A 19,369-nucleotide genomic window follows, 5' to 3' on the forward strand; every position below is an offset into this window, starting at 1 on the left:
CATTGTAAAATTGTTATTATTAAATAGCAAAAAGTTAGCTAAATGGTGGAACTGTCCTTGGAACAGCTGTGCTGGGTACTCCTCACATTCATCCTCAATCTTTTGTTTCCAGACCTTCACCCAGTGTGAGGTGTGTCAGTCAGGTCATCCGACAGGCCTGAGATATGGATAAGGAAATTGGAGCAATGGCTGCTGATGTCACAAAGACACTGACACCAATGAAAAGAGTGATGTTCCCCCTGAAGTTCCTACAGGGATTAGCATTAGTGTGGGGGGGGACGGGACACAATTCTCTTTCAGGTAAGAGATACAATATAGGTTCCTTAAAGTAGGGCACAATCGTAACCAATTTCCCAACACTGACTTAGCTGCAATGCAGACCCCAGGTAAGGTAACAAACATGCCCTTACCTTGAGGAGGCCCCCTTTACTGTCTCCCCACTGCAGGATGCAGAGCATGCCACATTGGCACAGCTATGTCAGTGCTGGAAAGTTGGTTAGGATTGTGCCCATAGGCTTATAAGTAGAAACTGACCTTGTCATCTGTGGAAGTGGGTGATAAGGACTGCCTCTAGATGACCAGGTATAGGTTTTTTCTTTCAGGTTCTCAGGATAGCTCAAATGGCTAATTGTGAGCAGATGGGCTAGTGGAAAACACTGTGGGCTAGTACCATTTGTCAATTTATTGGCAAGGCTAACCTAACCATAGCCTATTGCAGCCCAATCCTAACCAACTTTCCAGTACTGGAGCAGCCACAATGTAGCCCCATTCAAGTTGACTTCTGTGACTCCCCCCTCAGCACAGGAGCCACTGCATTCCCCATTGGAACAGCTGTATCAGTACTGGAAAGTTAGGACTGGGCTGTTATTTTCCCTCCTTCTCAGCTGTGAACTAGTAATACCAGCTGTGAACTGGTAATTTGGCACAGCAGTTCAGCCTAATTAACTGAGGTGCTGGACCAAGAACATTGGAGATTCTGGAACGGAATGATTAATATGCATCAGTAGCAAGTCCACAGGGGTAGCCCTATTAGTCCATTACTGCAAACAAATCTTGGAGCACCTTAAAAACTAATGGATTTATTGCGAAGTAGGTTTTAATGAACGTGGAGTCCAGTTCATAAAAGTATGAATGATGAACTTCATAAAAGTTGGCAGACTGTGTGAATACCCCCACCACACACGCACACATATGAGGAACAGAGGTTAAAAAAAAAGACCTAACATGAACAGAAGGCATTTCTGCTTACATAAGGAAGGGAACCATAGGTCTGCAACATCCCCTCTAGTGGCAGACCTCCATCTGACACCCCATGCCATTCTTCCAGAAGAATACAGTTTCTAGAGCAGAGATTTTCAACCTTTTTTGTCTTGTGGCACACTGAGAAGGTGCTAAAATTGTCAAGGCACACCATCAGTTTTTTGACAATTGGCAAGGCACACCATGCTGTTGGTGGAGGCTCACATCCCCCAATGGCTCTACTAATAAATGACCCGTGGCACACCTGCAGACCATTCGTGGCACACTGGTTGAAAATGGCTGCTCTAGAGTACTTTTGGAAAATACAGTCAGGAGGACGAGACAGGAAAAATTTGCTCCATGACTGGAATAGCACTCACAATTGTGGGGATCCAACACATTGTAAACAATGGACCCAAAATGCCCTGGAATGTTATAATTGTATCTCTTATACTTGTATGCCAAGCTTTTGAGATGCCCAATGAAGTATCTATGGCATTTCATAGCCTTTTAGCCTCTTTTATTTTTTTCCTCGGTATCCATGTGTGTGCCGACACATGCATGTATACCAATATATGCCAACACTTCATGCATGCTTCTGATGACAAGGACTCTGCTCTGCAAAAATATATGCCCCAAACTGCCTTTATGCCTTGAAACGGCTAAAAGACTCTTTTTGTTTTAACATTCCTTAGTTATCACTTGTCTGCTCTGCAAGAGCTGCATCTAAATCTTGCAGTTACAAGTTGAATATAATGTGATCTAGGAAGTTCCAAGGTGAGAAAAGTGTGTGTTTCAAGGTGAGAGGCACCTGAGCATCTCAATGAAAGAAAGGCTGCATAAAATCGGTAGCACACCTAGGACTCCAGGAAAAAAAATTCTTTTAGTGCTCTACAGCCACTATCATGGAAAACTCAAACATACAAAGATACTGTTTCTTTTTTGTATTTTGTGAATGAAAACTCTGGCTAGCAGAACAGACAATTAGGGAAGTGAGAGAAGGAGCAAGACAGGGATTCAAACTGAGGCTTACTGTGAAACTGGCAAACAAAATGTAAAAACTCAGCCACAACACCAAGCTTTTGACCCAGAGAGGAAGAAGGAATGGTTTAGGGTTGTCTAAAGACACATAAAGATGAGTAATAGGAAAAACGGCAGGCTCAGTTTCAGGAAAATATCCAGATCAGGCCCATGAAGCCATTTCCCACAGGACAGTATTCATGATCACAGAATGGGGGAGTGAATGAATAGGATGAATAGGAAAATATGCTCATGAATACACAAAAGTGCACAACAGCAAATTATATAACATACAACCTGTTCCTAATCATGGCTGCTTGGAAGTGTGTCCTACTACACTGTATGGGGAATACTTCTCAGTTTGTTTTCCTCAGAATACAGATAAAACTTTTCTGCATCTCATTTTTAAGACAGTTTCAACATTTTAAAAAGTCATTGATGAAAACAGCAATGCTGAAAGTACTGAAGAAATGTCAGCGCAAAATACCCTGTCAATACACCACAGGCTCATAACTAGAAAAAAAAAAATTATGTCACAAATATGTGCCACATCCTTGGAGAAATATAAAGTGACAACAATGGAAGAGTGAACAGGCCATACTAACTTTGCCTCTATAAGTGAGCTGAATGTCATTAAAATTAAGCAACTTTTTCTCTTTATGAAATTATTAAACAGGAGAACCTACTAGGCGTACATTGTACCAGTGACCTCTTTTGGGGAAAAAACAATGACTGGAAGTACAAGCACACATCTCTTGAAACCTGTTAGGATGTTTCTTTCATAAAAATTATGTAAATATACAATAATGCTAGAAAGCAAAAAAGCACCTCATTTTAACATTATAGTCAAACAGTCATGTTTTTTATACTGGGGCCTAGAGGCACCTCAGAATATCGCTTTTTTCACACCAGTTCATTGTCCCTCCCAGAAACCACTTGGGGAAGCTATGAATGAAAGAGAGTAGATTCTTTTTGCTGGCTATGTGATTCACAGCTGAATCTAGTGCTTGGGCACTGCTGCTGGAACTAGCATTCCAGTGGAATAATGAACTTTAAGGTGTCGTGAATGTCATTGAAGAAGTGTGCATAGCCAGGCATTAATGAGCTGCTTAAGATTCCAAGGAGCACACGTGTGCAGTGATGGCCAGAAGAGGTCCTGTCGATATCAGTAAGTTGGCTGGGTAGGGGAATAGGGCAGGGGGATGGGAGGGTTGGAGCGGATCGGGGGAGGGATGGGATGAGGCAGGAGGGGGTGTATCCCAGCACTAGAGACTTGTGCCAGGATGCTAACCCCTCCAGAGCCTCCTAACATACTCCCTTTGTCTCCTCAGACTTGTATCAGCTAAAGAGATGATGATGATGATGATGATAATAATACATGTATTTATATACTGCCTTTCTTGGTCGTCAGATTTCTCCTCAGACTTTATTCAAGGTGGTTTACAGGTACAGGTACAAGAGACCCATTGGTGATCAAGGGAGTTATGGAGGGGAAATGGGGGTTTAAAATATTTTCCCTTAACTCTCCCAAGCCCCTTCCCCATTACAGGATGAAGTGCTGACAGTTTTGGCACGGCTGCATGCTATGGCAGGAAAAAGGATAGGGCCCTCCCACCCAGCCTTCCTCCCAAATGGCTCCAAATAGCAGCCATTCTGGAAACATAACCAGGAGCCATTCTGGAGCAATGGCTCCAAATAGGAGCCATTTTGGAAGCTGAACCAGGTTGCTTACCAAGAGCCTCTGTAGGGCCCCTCCTGGTCACGCTGGGTTGCTGACCCACTCTATCAGCCTTGGTAGGCCTCAGAATGGTCTGTAGAAGCCTTCATAAGCCACTTCTGGTTTGCTTCTGAAAACCAGAAATGACTTCTGGAGGCATCTGCAGGCCACTCTGAGGCCTCCAGACTGGGTCTTCAGCCCAACGCAACCTGGAACAGCCCTACAGAGGCATCTTTTGGCTCCCTCTAGCACTACCTTGAGAGCTGCAACCCACCGCAGAGGACGAGGTGGGTCGCAACACCAAAAAGTTTGGGAATCGTTGCTATAGAGCAGGGGTGTCCTAAGTTTTTGGCAGGAGGGCTACATCATCTCTGTGACTCTGTGTCGGGGGCCGGGGGAAAAAAAGAATTAATTTACATTTAAAATTTGAATAAATTTACATAAGTTTACATAAATGAATATATTAAAGATGAACTTATATGAATGAATGGTCTTGCAATAGCTCAAGGCCTATAAAAGGCCTTGCACAAAGCAAGGCTGGCCTTTCCTCTGCTGCCACTACTGCATCACAGATGTGCAACAGCAAGCAGTGGAAGGAGCCCTCATCCCACAGCTCACATGAGAGAGCAAACAGTCATCCTTACACTGAATGCAGTTGCGTCGGGCCAGTGCAGGCTCTAGCAAGTCTCCCGAGGGCCATAGGCTCATTGGAGACTGGGGGCTCCCTGAGAGCCGCATTGGGAGTCCTCAAGGGCTGCAAGTGGCCTCAGGGCCGGGGTTTGGGCACCCCTGCTATAGAGTATTTTTAGAAAGTGGTGGATGCTATCTCCCTCTTACTTCCTTGTCCTAGGTACAAAATAAGATTTAACAGTTAATTACCTTGAAAACTCCAACACATTGAGGATCTCAAATGATTCTTCTTTTCCCAGCTGTAAAAGTATGAGGCAAGATAAACTTTAGTACAGAAAAACCCAAACCCAAGACATAATGGGGAAATGCATAGAATGAAAACAATTCAGTTTTTAAAACCCACATTCAAAGATATGAGGGTAGCTCCCTCTGCTGGATGAAATGATGCACTTAGTTATCCATACCATCTAGAATGTAGCAACTGATTGTGTCAGTTCGCCAAGCGCAATCCACTGTACACTGCGGAGCACAATCTCATAAGGTTTAACTTTAAAGTTTATATAGCACTTCTTAAACATCAGTGGTAGCCATTGAGATTGCTCCTTTCAGCTCCAGTGATTTAAACCTCTCAATTACTGCATTAGTGACACTTTATTTAGCGTACGGCATATAATACATGGACTTGTATATCAGTTAGACTAGATCAAATGTCAATGTCCAGTTCATGCAGCCACTCAAGGACAGAGTAACCTTCATAGAAAAAGTCAGACCATGGGCCAGTATACGGCTTCAGTTTGCAGCCAGACACAATGTGGTACATGGTTTGGTGGGAGAACCCGCAATCACACTGAGATTAGTGACACTGTTATGTAGTCACTATATGTAATATGTGACTTGTATGTAATTGTGCTGATTAATCTCTGGTCTTCTAGCTCACAATAGATGTCCCATTTATTCATCCAGGCTTAATATAGTACCTATTCTTGTCTATGTGAAACTCCCCCACCTTAGCTACACCTCAATCCAGCCACAGTGGATTCGAGACTTTTGAGACTGAAGTTTGCCAACACACAATCCAGCCACATCCATTTGGCTTTTTGGGCCTCTTCCCACCCTTTTGTGCTCCCCTGGAGGCTCATACTGTTCCATCCCTTTTTGCACACTTACCGCATCAATGATGACTGAATCCGGAGTCCTTCCTGTGAAGACATAGCCAAGCTTTTTAGCTCCTTTAACGAGTGCTCCTTCATCTGTCAACAGAAAGAGACTGGCCTTATGGAAAATTCACTGCAAAAGTAGCCAATACTTTTTAAAACACAGTTTCACTGTGATTATACAAGTGGGGCCAGGATACTCCCTGGATAGAGGAATCAAGCTGGAAAAGTTTTCCTGAAAAATAGGAGGTTTGAAAACATCATATCCATTTCACTGGAGACATCTTTCGTGTGCACAATATATACACTCACACTAAACCCCACATTGAGTGTCTTCAGGAGATTCACTGCCTTTGGCCTACAGCAGTGCTATGCCAGACCTGCTTTGCATTGATTTCAAAAGAGGCATATGATTGCTCAAAACCCTGAAGAACCAAGCTCATCATTTTATGTATGAAGTCAGACTGAATTTGACTTGTAAGTGAATACAGAATGCTGCAATAGTGATAAGGGTCCTCTGTCCTCTTTATAATTCCTCAGACATGTGCTGAACCTTGGATTGCAGCCATGGGCATAGTTCTGCTTTGCACAAACCGGCAGAAATATCTGACACTCAACAGCCATGCCTACTGAAGGCCAGAACATCTCTTTCTGTGAAACAGAGAACTGAAAAGCCCTCAGAAAACACTCTATGCTAATATTTAACTGGTTGGATTCCATACACATTTTAATTTGACCCTATAAGGCAATGATTTTCAATTGCTATGCCATGGTCTATTGGTGTTCTGTGAAAGGTCCGAAGGTGTGCTGTAGGAGTTTGAAGCACAGTGGCTGAAAATAGCTGAAAAACTCTTCCGGGTTCTGCAACTCTGTTTTTATGGTAGTTGCCTGAAGTAAAAATTGTCTGTCCTTCTTCCTTTGCCAGCTGCAAGGAGCTGGTGGAGGAAGAGGTACAGTCATTTTGTTACTACAAACGGTTACCCTAAAAACAGAGCTGCAGAACCCAGATGCGTCTCCCAGAAACCAGTAGTGACATCACAAGACTATAGAGAAAACCATAGAGGTTGTGTGCCATGAGAAGAAAAATACTGAAAAGTGCTGCTATAAGGGGTCCTTTTAGGATCTCCACCCAAACAAAAGAAGGCAGTGACCAACCTGGAGAAGAGGCCTGGTAGATTATGGTGTTTCCATCTCTTTCAGGAACAACCGTGTGACACACAGCCAGGAGAGTGAGGAATTCTCGGATGTGAGTTGCTGTGGGCTACAAGGCAAGGCTCAAATTAGTCCAATTAGTCAAGCCACAGGGAATGTTGAAGGCCGCATTCCAAGCATCTTAACTGCTAGACAGAGAGAACAGGCAATGGTGTATAGAAGCTCTCCTTAACTTTCTAATTTTCTATCAAGTAGCTCTTTCTAGCTCCCGTCAAACACAAGATTAACAATAATTGAATCTCACTAAGGTAAGAACGTCAGAATAGCATTTTTGGACTGGACCAATACTCCAGTCTTGTTTCTGGGTCAGTTGCTGTAGGCCTTTTGTTCACATAAAAAGCATATCACCTTTCCACCTACATTGTCAGCAGAGAGAAATCCATCTTTTTTTCTCCATCACCATATTTAGAGGGACATCTCATAATGTTCGCATATTACATAAATTATTCAGACTACCTTTGTCCTTCCATTGTCACAGCTTACAAAAGATGCTGCCCACCCAATTCTATAGCAACAATGGAGGCCTTCTGATCACATTAGCTTTTCCACACAGCCGTTGTTTGCTCCTTGACATACAGTATCAGCACAGTGCTCTATTGATTCCTCTCCTGGAAGCCAAGCCAATATGTCAAAAGTATGATGCGGGACTTATTTATCACTCTGTGCCTTGATGTGTGTGGCTGATGTAAATCATCGTTATCTCCCATTTTCTAATTGAAGTTGGGGAACAACATTTTTGAATTTGAAAAAAGCCTTTGAAAAAAGCCAGAAATGTGGGTCAATACTGAAATGTCACAACCAAACTGGAGTACAGTGGGTCCTCTTTATCCATGAGCTCAGCATCTGTGGATCTGTGGATGCCTCCCTGCACCTCAAAATGCCTCCAGGTTGTAACCGGAAGCGACGTCCAGTTCGCGCCTGCAGCTTCCAGTTGCATCTGGGAAGTGTTCTGAGGTGTGGGATGCCCTCTGCCCACTCCATTGGCTTCCCCGCACCTCAGAATACCTCTCAGATGTGACTGGAAGTCAGCGATGTGAACTGGAAGTCACTTCCAGTTGCTTCCTGGAGGCGTTCAGATTTTGGTATGGGGGGGGAGTGGTCCTGGAACCAATACTCGCAGACACTGAGGGTCCACTGTAAGTTGGTTGAGCTCAGCAATAATGTGTAAAGTGGGCTCGATCCATTATTAAATTGTGATTTTCTCAAACAGCTGCTTCAGAGGAAAATTGCCCCTTCCACAATGGGTTGATATGCAGGGAGAAATAAGAACTTTCCCCTTCTAGCATGTCCTGATTCTGACTGGGGTTGCCCCCACCCCATTGCCTGTTTTTAATGAAAAAGTTGAGCTTTCAGTTGGAAGCATTTAACTTTATGCATATATCAAGGTTGATGCTATGGCTGCAATCCTATAACACTTTTCTGGGAATAAACCCAGAAATACTATGGAACTCACTTCTGAGGAGACATGCATAAGATTGTGCTCTGTCAGGGGTCTCCAAACTGTGGCCCGGGGGCCAGATGCAGCCCTCAGCAAGCCTCTTTCTGGCCCACAGCCAACCTCTTGTCTCCTGAAAGCCTCTGGCCCACTCAGCTGAACATGACCAGAACTGTGCTGTGATTGTGTCTGGAGGGTGTTCTGAGGGCCAGAGAAGTTGAATGAATGAGCCCATTCATTCATTCATTTGTTCACTCATCTAAGTTCCATCTCTAATTTATTTATTAAAAAATTTTTCCGGCCCTCCACACCACGCCAGATATTTGATGCGGCCCTCTGGCCAAAAAGTTTGGAGACCCCTGCTCTAAGCGCATTAAAGAAGACATACACAGATTTTGCATGCCTGTGAATTCATTTTGTTGGTCACAGTCAATTAGCTTGACCCAGAGCTCCATGTGTGCTTCTATGACCACGCAGAGCTCCTATATGCATTAGATTCCAGATTTAATTTCAGCTTGAGAGAATTTGCTCTTGCAAGAAATCAAGAAATCTGTGCAATTGGAGCTTGGCTGCAAACTTCATTCTCTTCTGAGTGGCGACAAAGGGCTGTCCTCATCGAACCATCCCAGAGTGATGTGCTGCCACCCAAACAACAAGGACATTAGAAAAATATTAAAAACATTAGAAACACCAGTGAAAGAATACTAGACTTACATGATCACGTTCAATATTTTGCAGCAGCCTTGGGTCATCAAATTCACAAGATTCGCTGGTGGAAGGAGGAAGCTGGCTGAATGTACAATTAAAAAAAGCACTTTAAAATGTGCATTTCCTTTAATAATATTTATCTTTTTTAATGATATTCTGACTTTCTTAAAAAAAATTGAAGGCAACTTACAATGAATAACTAAGAACACAATCAAAACCACAAAGGGAAGGTCTGTTTAAATAAAAATGTCTTCAGGTAGCCCTGAAAGAATGGTAAGGAATGGGTCAGTCACACCTTGCACATTAGGGAATTCCACATAAGGAAGAGGAGGTTCTCTTTGTGAGTCATTGCCAAGTAAGCCTCTGATGGTGACAAAACCTGCAAGAGGTCCTCCCTGAAGGATGTTAAAGGTTGGACAGACTTATGGGACAAAAGCAGTCCTTAAGAAACTTTGTTTCTGAGTCATTAAGGGCTCTGAATCTAACCAGCACCTTGAACCATGCCCAGAAAGAAATGAACAAATATAACCTCAGATTTTGAAGTATCACAGCAGTAACTAACAATCAAAACATCCAGATTCTTCCTTAAATATTTTTATCTGTCTGTGACCATGAAGACAAGAGGACATTTTCTCCCCACCACACAGGCTGCTGACTATTTTCAGAATCATGCTTCCTTGTTGCAGATGAAACACGTTTTGTCCATTTTCTGGGCACTCCTTTCCTTCTTCCTACTGTCCCCCAACATGCTTTTCACCTTTCAGTCCTAAAACAATGGTGTAGCAGTGCCTCTGCCAAAAGTTATTGGGCCAGGTGTTTGCACACCAACAGTATATTTTCCTCTGACAATCCAATTCTGTAAGGAGAATTCTCATGTCTGCATAATTCCAAACTAGCTCTAGTCAATGTCGATTTACCTGAAGTCTTCTGATGAACATTCTCTTGTCAATTCTGGAAAATGTCTGAAAGAAGGAAATACGTATAACTGACAAGCAGTTGGATCAGGTGAAAAAAACTGCATGAGAAAATTTATACTGCTTGAAATCTCCATCTGGCTCCTATGGGGCCTCTACAGAAGTAGTCAAGCCACTAGATCAGGGGTCAGCAACCTTTTCATGCACAGGGCAAGACATCAGGTCTGTCAATTGCTAGAGCACATGCACATTTGATACTCCCAATTAGGCCATTCAGCTAAGAAAAAAGAGATGGGCATGGCACGGAAAGACATACGCCCAGACAGAGAAGGATGCTCAAAGGATGTTTCCGCCGCCCTTGGTCTGCTTACACTGTAAGCTTTGCAGAGAAAACTTAAATTTTTTTTAGGATGTTCATGGGCCAGATGCACATATCTTTTGGGAGCTACGGGCAGGATGATTCCAGGTGGCGGACCAGATCCCACCTGCGGTCCGTAGGTTGCCCGTGGCAAGACAATCTAGTGCTGAAAATCTCAAGTTTGAAATGCATCCAACCAATTAACCAAAACGTTGCTACTAGCAAAATTATCTTAGCTTTGTTCCTTTCCAGGATATTAAATGTATCTAAGCACATTCAAAGAATTCAGAATAGTTAAATACAAATTCTTAATATATGGAGACCCTTGCCGATATGTATTGGCAACCTTCAGTCTCGAAAGACTATGGTATCGCGCTCTGAAAGGTGGTTCTGGCACAGCGTCTAGTGTGGCTGAAAAGGCCAATCCGGGAGTGACAATCCCTTCCACACTGGGAGCAAGTGCAGTCTGTCCCTGGTCTGTCTCCCTGGCTATGGGCCTTCCTTCTTTGCCTCTTAGCCTCAGACTGTTGGCAAAGTGTCTCTTCAAACTGGGAAAGGCCATGCTGCACAGCCTGCCTCCAAGCGGGCTGCTCAGAGGCCAGGGTTTCCCACTTGTTGAGGTCCATCCCTAAGGCCTTCAGATCCCTCTTGCAGATGTCCTTGTATCGCAGCTGTGGTCTACCTGTAGGGCGCTTTCCTTGCACGAGTTCTCCATAGAGGAGATCCTTTGGGATCCGGCCATCATCCATTCTCATATCCCTTGTCGATACTACTGCTTATTTTTTGTACACACCTTCATAAAGGCAGAATACTAAGGTTCATGGAACTGCTACAACTTCTCCAATTTCTTCAAGGGTGTAATACACTAAGCTCCATTGTCCTCAAATGATTATGCTGATTATGGTGCTTCAGTTTACTCAGGTAACTTGTTATGTTAATTTCAGAAACATTCTGGAGACTTTAGGATGACATAATAACATAAGAACAGACCTGCTAGAAAAGGCCATAGGACCATCTAGTCCAGCTTCCTGTATCTTACAACTGCCCACCAAATGCCCCAGGGAGCACACCAGATAACAAGAGACCTGAATCCTGGTGCCCTCCCTTGCATCTGGCATTCTGACATAGCCCATTTCTAAAATCAGGAGGTTGCACATACACATCATGGCTTGTAACCCAGAATGGATTTTTCCTCCAGAAATTGGTCCAATTCCCTTTTAAAGGCATCTAGGCCAGATGCCATCAGCACATCCTGTGGCAAGGAGTTCCACAGACCAACCACACGCTGAGTAAAGAAATAAATTCCCAACCCATCCTCCCATAGCATACATCTCCCTTTTAAATCAGACTCTCTGATCCCATTACAAGAATGGTGGTAAACTATGACAACTGAATACTCTTTGTTCTAATCTTAGAAAGATTCTTGAACTGGAAGAGGGATTGCTACAAGAGTCCTGTTAAAGTAGTTATCTTAGAGATCGCCTACTCCCGTACAATCTGGCTCATCCTCTTGGGTCATCAGAGAAGGCCTTTTTACAAGTGCCACCACCTAGGGAGGTACATGGGGCTGCAGCAAGAAATAGGGCCTTCTCAGTAGTGGCACCAACGCTATGAAATTCCCTTCCCCTTGACTTAAGAACTGCTCCCTCTCTTAAAACCTTTCGGCGAGGCCTGAAGACCCTTCTGTTTAGACAAGCCTTCTGAGTTCGGCCTTTTTTAACATCTTTTCAACATCTTTAATATCTTTTTAAATACCTGGTTACAGGCCTGATTCTTTTATTATTTGCTGCTCTATCCTCTTTTTACCTGCCTACTTTTTTATCTGACTACCGTATGTTTTTATCTGTTTTTAAATTATGTTTTTTAATTTGTTTTAACCTTGTTGTAAGCCGCCTTGAGTCCCTCCGGGGAGAAAGGCAGGGTAGAAATAAAGTTAGTAATAATAATATTAATTATTATTATTATCATCCTCTCAAAAACACAAGCATTTTAATTCCAAGCCAAATAATGAGGCACTTAGCTTGAAATGGGAAATAAGCCTAAATTCTACAATGAAGAAACCTCATATATAAGCTAACTTCAGTACAGTGAAATCTTCTGGAAAATAGGAAGGGGAGCTTCTCATAAGGGAACAGCCATGGTCTACAGCCCTAGGGCTAGAGCTCCCTTCCAGAGGAGACAAAATTTTCCAATCACCCAGTTCTGCTACCTTAACTATTGGGTTGCTCATGCATTCTATAATTATTTAATTTCTTGGTCAAATTATTCTTATTGAGGCTTTCAACAGGAAAAAAGGAAAAAAGAATACCTGAATTAACAGAGACATCATGCCTTGCTTTGAGACAAAAAGCATAGCCTCTGCTATTAAAAAAGTACTCTTTTTATCTTCAAAATATTAACAATAAAATTTGTCCACATAGAACTAAACAAGACTGATTTATTATGCTGCTACAGTGTATACAGAAATGAAACATACCCATATGTTACTCCAGCAATACTGCATTTCTTAAAGTTCATAATATTGCATGTTAAGGTGCCGGTTTTGTCAGAAAACAAGTATTTTACCTAGAATAAAAATTGAATACGTTGAAGTGGAATACTAAGTAAGCATAAATTAAAAAAACAAAAACACAATGCCCAAGAAAATCATAGGAAATAAAAACAGTCATAACTGACCAGTGGAGATATTATGCAACAGTCAAAAGATTTAAAAAATACATAAAATGCAGGGAGGGGAATTAACCCATAAGTGGTTGGTTCTTAAGTTGAGTTACATTTATGTACAGGTGAACATCGCCTAGCAACGTTCCGATCAGCGACGGGCCGCATATACAACGGTCCATCGCTGATCCCTGTTCCTCACCCCAAACCTCTGGGGCAAAGAAAGTTGGCCTCTGCTCACCTCTGGAGGCTTCTTTGAGCCATGCAGAGGTAAGCCCACAGCCTCTGGGGGGCTCAGAATGCCCATTTAGGCAGAAAAAAAACACTACTTCCCGTTTCCAGACTTTTTAATTTCTTAAAAGACAGTCTGAGGCCTGGGAAAGCCTTCTGGAAACTGGAAGTAGCGTTTTTCAGCCTTGACAGCCATTCCGAGCCCCGCAGGGGACTTAGATGGACACATGCGGCCTCTGCAGGGTTCTGGAGGCTTGAAAGGTGACATCATTTAACAACGGCATCACTTAATGTCGGAGATGCAAGAATGGATGCCCATTGTCAAGCAACGCTCACCTGTAGTTATGCTGTTGTTAACAAAGGTGTATTGTACATTGGCCAAGGATCAGGCAACAGAACGGTGAAGATATTAAATAAACACAACTACAATTTACAAAAAAGAATAGATAGTAAATAAAGGGAATGTTCATCATTGCCTGGATCAAGGCCTATATTTTAAGTGGTATTTGAACTGGTATTTCACTTGGCTGAACATCTTCTGAACAGGTGGAGTACTTCAATTATCATAACAAACAACTACAGGCACTGAAAGTATTTTTCATAAATGATCAACCAATCACTTCACAGATTACCAGTACTTTTTCATGTCACCATTACACTGGCATGCACTGTATCTATCCACTATCTCCCATTGCTGGGAGCTCCACACTGACCCACAGTTCCTTTAGGTAAGGCAATCATCTCTATGAGTAGACTGTGGACAGTTAAGGCCAAATCAGACAATACGCAACATGCATATCGTGGCTTGAAGGTTTGGGAGGTTTCTTATAATTGCAGCCTTGGGGGAGCAAAAGGGAGTGGAACCACAATGGGGGGATCCTAAAGCCCCTAAGCATCCCCTTGGCATTATGTCAATCCCATTTCGGCCCAGCCCACAAGTGTACTCATTGGATCCCTGTTGCGTATACGCAACATTGGGAAGAAATTGTTTTTTAAAAACAACAAAACTAAGTCACATTACACATTTTGTGTAATGTCTGGTTTGGCCCTTAACATCATTGAACATATGAAGCTGCCATAATACCATAGGCCACTGGTCAATTGGTACAGTAATGTCTCTACTCCAACTGACAGTGGCGCTCTAAGGTCTCAGGGAAGGGTCTTTCTCCTGCTATCAGACCCCTTTTAAATGATGACCACAAACATTGAACTTGGGATCTTTTCATGCAAAGCACTTGGTCTGTCACTGAGCACAATGAGCTCAGGAAGTGCACATTCAGCAAGTGGGTTTCTACTCACAGGGGACTAAATAAGCGCAGCAAACACTGAGAACAAATGTGAATTATCTGCTACTCTGTGGAAATCTCAACAAATTCAATGAACCCTTGGTTTAGCAAGGAAATAATATTACAGTTGTTCATCAGATCACACATGTACTGCGATAGGAGCTAAAAGGGATTAATGCTACCAAATCAATTAATTAAAGCAACATTTAAGGCTTCTAGGCAAGACTCAGAATACAAACAAAAGCCCCACTAATTGAACTTTCTTTGCAATCTAAAGCCATATAAGGTGCATCTTTATGCACTGAGGAAGGTGGATCATGAAGTGTAACTGCAGTTTTACCACCAGTTTCCACGACACCACAACCATGTCCACAGACTGCAAGCATTGAGTAATAGGTACTTGACCACTTCATAGTTCCTTTATACATAGCTTTCCAATGTAACAGCAGGTTCACATATTTCTCACCTGGCCTAGTTCCTCATTAAGATTTGAAGTTCTGGCCATTGCAGGGGTGTCTGTTTCATTATAATACATATCTATGTCCTGAAAAGGTAAGAAAGCAAATAGAAGGTATGAAAGTGTAATTGACATTTGAATGGTCACCTTTGTGCTACATTTCAATCCTGGTTCCCCCACTTCTTTCAGGGAATGCTGCTTGAAAAAAGCAGAATATGGGTCATTGTCAGTGGCCCAGTCTTATAATTAAATCCTATCTACTATAGAATGGCCAAAAAAACAGGTTGCAATAGATGCAACCTGCATTCCTCTAAGTTTTTCCCTCCCTTCGTCATACACTTAACATTAGAAAAAAAACATGTGCAGGGTTGTGTGTGTATTTTAAATCAGCATTTCCTTCAATCTAGTAGTCAAAAGGGAACAGTTGATACCACACACAAATCCCTTGCACTCTGCAGCTGGCTGTTGAACCCTGCTACCTAGTGTGGGCCAGCTACTGACACATGTGCAATCCTACATTTATGGCTTTGTACTAGGTCAGGCTACATCAGTGCAGTAACTTGGAGATCAGGCCACAGGAACACTTGTATATTAACAGCCCAGTCCTACCTAACTTTGCCCATCCCCCATAGATGCAGGCCCACCAACAGAGGGGGAGCAGCTTCCCAGCTTGGGGGAGGGAAGTTAGAGAGGTCTTCTCAGGAGAACCTTTGTTCACTTGCCCTTACCCAATGGGTTCCCTTGGTCTCGTGCCAGCTATTCTGCTGGCACAGAACCGAGAAGTTAAGGATGGCAGAAAGGAACAGGATTTGTCAACTCTCTCTTCCTTCTTCACTTAGTATTTAGTTTGATTGGTGTCCTTGCTTTTACATTTTATTTTATTTATTGAAGAAATTTATATTCTGCTTTTCCCATGTTAAAGCAAATACCCAAGGTGACTTACAAAGTTTTATAATAAAATACAAAGTATCACAACAGGTAAAACATCAAACAAGATATTAAAACATTAATTTTAACATTACATATTGAAACGTAAATCAAAACAGAACAAAATCTAACAAATACCATTGGGCCAATGGGGAACAAATTAGTCCAGGAAAGCTGTCAAGTCACATCCATATTTCAGAGATATGACTGAAAAGGGCAAATAGCAATCAAATGCCAGATGGAACAAGGTGTGTTTTGAGCCCTTGCCAAAAAGCTATGAGAGAGGAAGTAGTTCACTGTTCCCCTGGAAGGGAATTCCATAGTTGTGGTGCCACCACAGGCTTGCCTTTTAGGTACTCACCCAGTTTATAAAAAGAGCCTGAGTAAACTTCACCACTTCCAGAGTCACCAAGAGACTGATGGGAATGAGGTTGTTGTACAAGATTATAAAGGTGAGCAGATTGTATCCAAAATTGACGGAGAGTACTTCTGTGGGTCAGAATGGACAACAGAAAGTCACAATAGAGAGGCAGGGCGTGGACATGCTTAGCTACACACTTGTGCAACAACTATGTTAGACAACTTAGATTTAAAACGGACTACTTTGTGTGTCAAAATGTAATTATTGAGGGATAGTATCTAGTATTAATGTGTCTAATGTCTAATTACCTAGTTCTAACTGAGGTGTTAAACTTGTATCTGAGCTGTACCTTTTCAAAGCCTACTTAACTCCATGCACGGCAATATAGCTGAACCAATGGGCCTTGCAAAACCAATGGGAGTTTTGGACTGTGAAGGCCTCCTTAAGTTAAGGGAACATTTGTTCCCTTGTCCTGGGGTAAGCCCTAGCTGGCCACCTGGGTTAGATCTGCACCAGCTCTATAGCTGGCACAAGTCTGCATGGATCTGGGTCGGAGTTTGACCGGAAAGGGGGATAGGATGATGCCACCTTCCTGGCCTTGATTCACCCTCCTTCCTGCTCCATTCTCTGCCTAGTTCCTCCACTCCCCACCCCATTCCACCAGGCCAAAATGAATGGCGCGTTGTGTTTTCTGACAGCCACAAAAGGCTACAAAACACATTGGGGTCTTACACTGCCACAATGGCATAAGGCACTAATAGCATAGCCCATCAGACTCTAGGTGGGATGATTCACTGACCATGACTGAATGCTGCTCAATACAGAACATAAACCTCTCCACGCAGAACACTAGAAGTCAGCAAGAAACACGTTCTTCTTGGCATGCTAGTTTTCTATCTGAAAAGGGTTTTTTTTTGGGGGGGGGGTTATTGAGCCCAAGATTACCACCTCCGTGAGAAGTAGGACCCAGTGGGTTGAAAGATCAAGGCCTCCAATTCAGATTTGCAAGATTATAAGGCAATAGAGTTACCTAGTACATCTGCAATGAGACAGTCTCCCTCCCCTAAAAAAAACCCCTGTTGCTGAACCAACAAGAGATAATTTCCTGCACAACTAGTAGTGCAATCCTATGCATTTACTCAGAAGTAAGTATCATTATATTCAATTGGGCTTACTCTAGGGTTAGTATGTATAGGATTGCAGCCTAGATTAATAAAGGGGTTATAGGCCTATAGTGCACATAATTCCAAGGGGAAGCCTTCCAGGGGGATGAAGGAGATGAAGATTATTTGAAGGATAATTTCTTGGAAGACTCTCAATCCCTAAGTATTCATGTTACAAATAACTCCTACCTCACAGATGACAGTACTTTCAATTCCCTATCTTACTTCACTTCCTGAACCAGCAACACAAGAAATTCACACTGGATATGCTCTTGAACGGTCTAGAAACCCAAAGCAGACCACTCATGCTCAATCAGTTGATGTACTCCCCAAGCCATACACATCCTGAATTGGACCTGATTTACTCAGATATCCTTGAAGCCAATGCCAGAGTCTGCACAGCAGTAGCAGACTCAGAGCTGATGATTGCCCAGGGCTGGAGGGAGACAGCAGCATTTCAGAGAATTGAGAGTGGTGATGTCTTTGTTGCCCACAGACATTCACTTTCTCTTACTGTTATCTCTGGTCAAAGAAATTTTGCAGGTTTTTAAAATGCTATTAAAGTTTGCAAATCCTGTTCCACACAGATATCTTCGGTAAGAGTGTACACACTGTAGGCAATTGTCGTGTGTCCCCCCCATAGCACTTTCAACACTCTGAACAGAAAACACAACCTACTTACCATCTGTTCCCAGCCTTACAAGTACCACTCCCTGGAGCTGCCACAATACATGCATTAGGCTACAGTGTGTGTCCTAAAACTGGTCCTAAAACATTAGGCTACAGTGTGTGTCCTAAAACCTATAACATTTTTTTTACTGTCCAAAAAGCACTAAGGAATATTGACAGAATGACTTAAAAAGTCATGCTTGACATTTACTTGCGTATCTCAGACAAGTGAGAAAATAAATATATACTTGCAGGCATTCACATGTGAACACTGACATATTTGGGGAGCATGATACCTTCCCACAAAATAATCCCCACTCTTTTTTGGCAACTGTTGAGGACTGGTGAAGTGATGAAAACCTTTGCCCAGAGTGAGGGCTGATTTGACTTTGTGGTGTTACAATACAGACAAATCTGATAGACCGCATAAAGATAAATGTGAGTATACCATATGTGATATCATCACACTACCCACATAACCTTGATGGGAATTACATCAAGAAGCAGCCTGAAGTTATAAAACAATAGTGCTGAAGCTTCAAATAATGGAAATAAGCAGCTGTGGATATGTAGCAAACTGAACTCAAAGAGGTAAAGAGGGAAGAGTGTGAAATATTTTGGCCCCTTAAATTCTTCCTTTTCAGCGCCAACATTTTTGTGGGTCAAAATTTGGCACAATCCTACTAAGTTCAGACACTTACAGTCAATCCTAACTAAATCCCCTCCCCCCATTGATGCAGTCACACCAATGGGTCAAGCTCTGCACCCTATGGTGGGGAGGCAGTCATGGAGGTCTCCTTGTGGTAAGGGAACTTTTGTTGCCTTCCTTGGCACAAGCCTCTGCTGCCCACATGGGTCTCCTTAGAATTGTGTCAGCCATTTTGCTGGTGCAGAACTGAGGAGAGTGAGAGTGGGGAGGAGAGGGAATAGGATCCTGGTCCATGCATCCTGTTCCATCTGCTGGCTGCCCCCATCCCACCCCTTTCCTCCCATCCCCATGCTGGCTCAGCTGTACTCCCACGGGTACCTAGTAGTAGCAGCAGCGGGCCACTAAAACAGCCACTGTTTGTGGTGGCAGTTCCAAAGCAGCTGCCAGCAGGCCACCGTATATCCATTTACAACAGCAGAACTGGGTTCCTCTGTCATAAATACCACAGATGCTCGTCTATAGTATGAAATTTTTGCCAAGTAATCAAACTCCAACTCTCACTGCGCCTTATCTCCGAG

General features: G+C 42.8%; 1 protein-coding gene across 5 annotated transcripts in view; it reads right to left on the reverse strand.

The window, feature by feature from the left end:
- Window positions 1–19,369, reverse strand: part of ATP8A2 (ATPase phospholipid transporting 8A2) — a 353,936-nt gene that overhangs the window by 282,251 nt on the left and 52,316 nt on the right. For all 5 annotated transcript variants that reach the window (XM_066618841.1, XM_066618843.1, XM_066618845.1 and 2 more), the window contains 8 exons: window positions 16,311–16,438; window positions 15,032–15,109; window positions 12,864–12,952; window positions 10,033–10,077; window positions 9,122–9,197; window positions 6,916–7,021; window positions 5,774–5,856; window positions 4,856–4,905 (listed from right to left, as the gene is read on the reverse strand). In XM_066618841.1, coding sequence (XP_066474938.1) covers window positions 4,856–4,905; window positions 5,774–5,856; window positions 6,916–7,021; window positions 9,122–9,197; window positions 10,033–10,077; window positions 12,864–12,952; window positions 15,032–15,109; window positions 16,311–16,438 — 655 coding nt within the window. The remainder of the gene's footprint in view (window positions 1–4,855; window positions 4,906–5,773; window positions 5,857–6,915; window positions 7,022–9,121; window positions 9,198–10,032; window positions 10,078–12,863; window positions 12,953–15,031; window positions 15,110–16,310; window positions 16,439–19,369) is intronic.

The sequence above is a fragment of the Tiliqua scincoides genome, chromosome 3 (assembly GCF_035046505.1).
Source record: "Tiliqua scincoides isolate rTilSci1 chromosome 3, rTilSci1.hap2, whole genome shotgun sequence".
In the NCBI taxonomy this organism is placed as follows: domain Eukaryota; kingdom Metazoa; phylum Chordata; class Lepidosauria; order Squamata; family Scincidae; genus Tiliqua; species Tiliqua scincoides.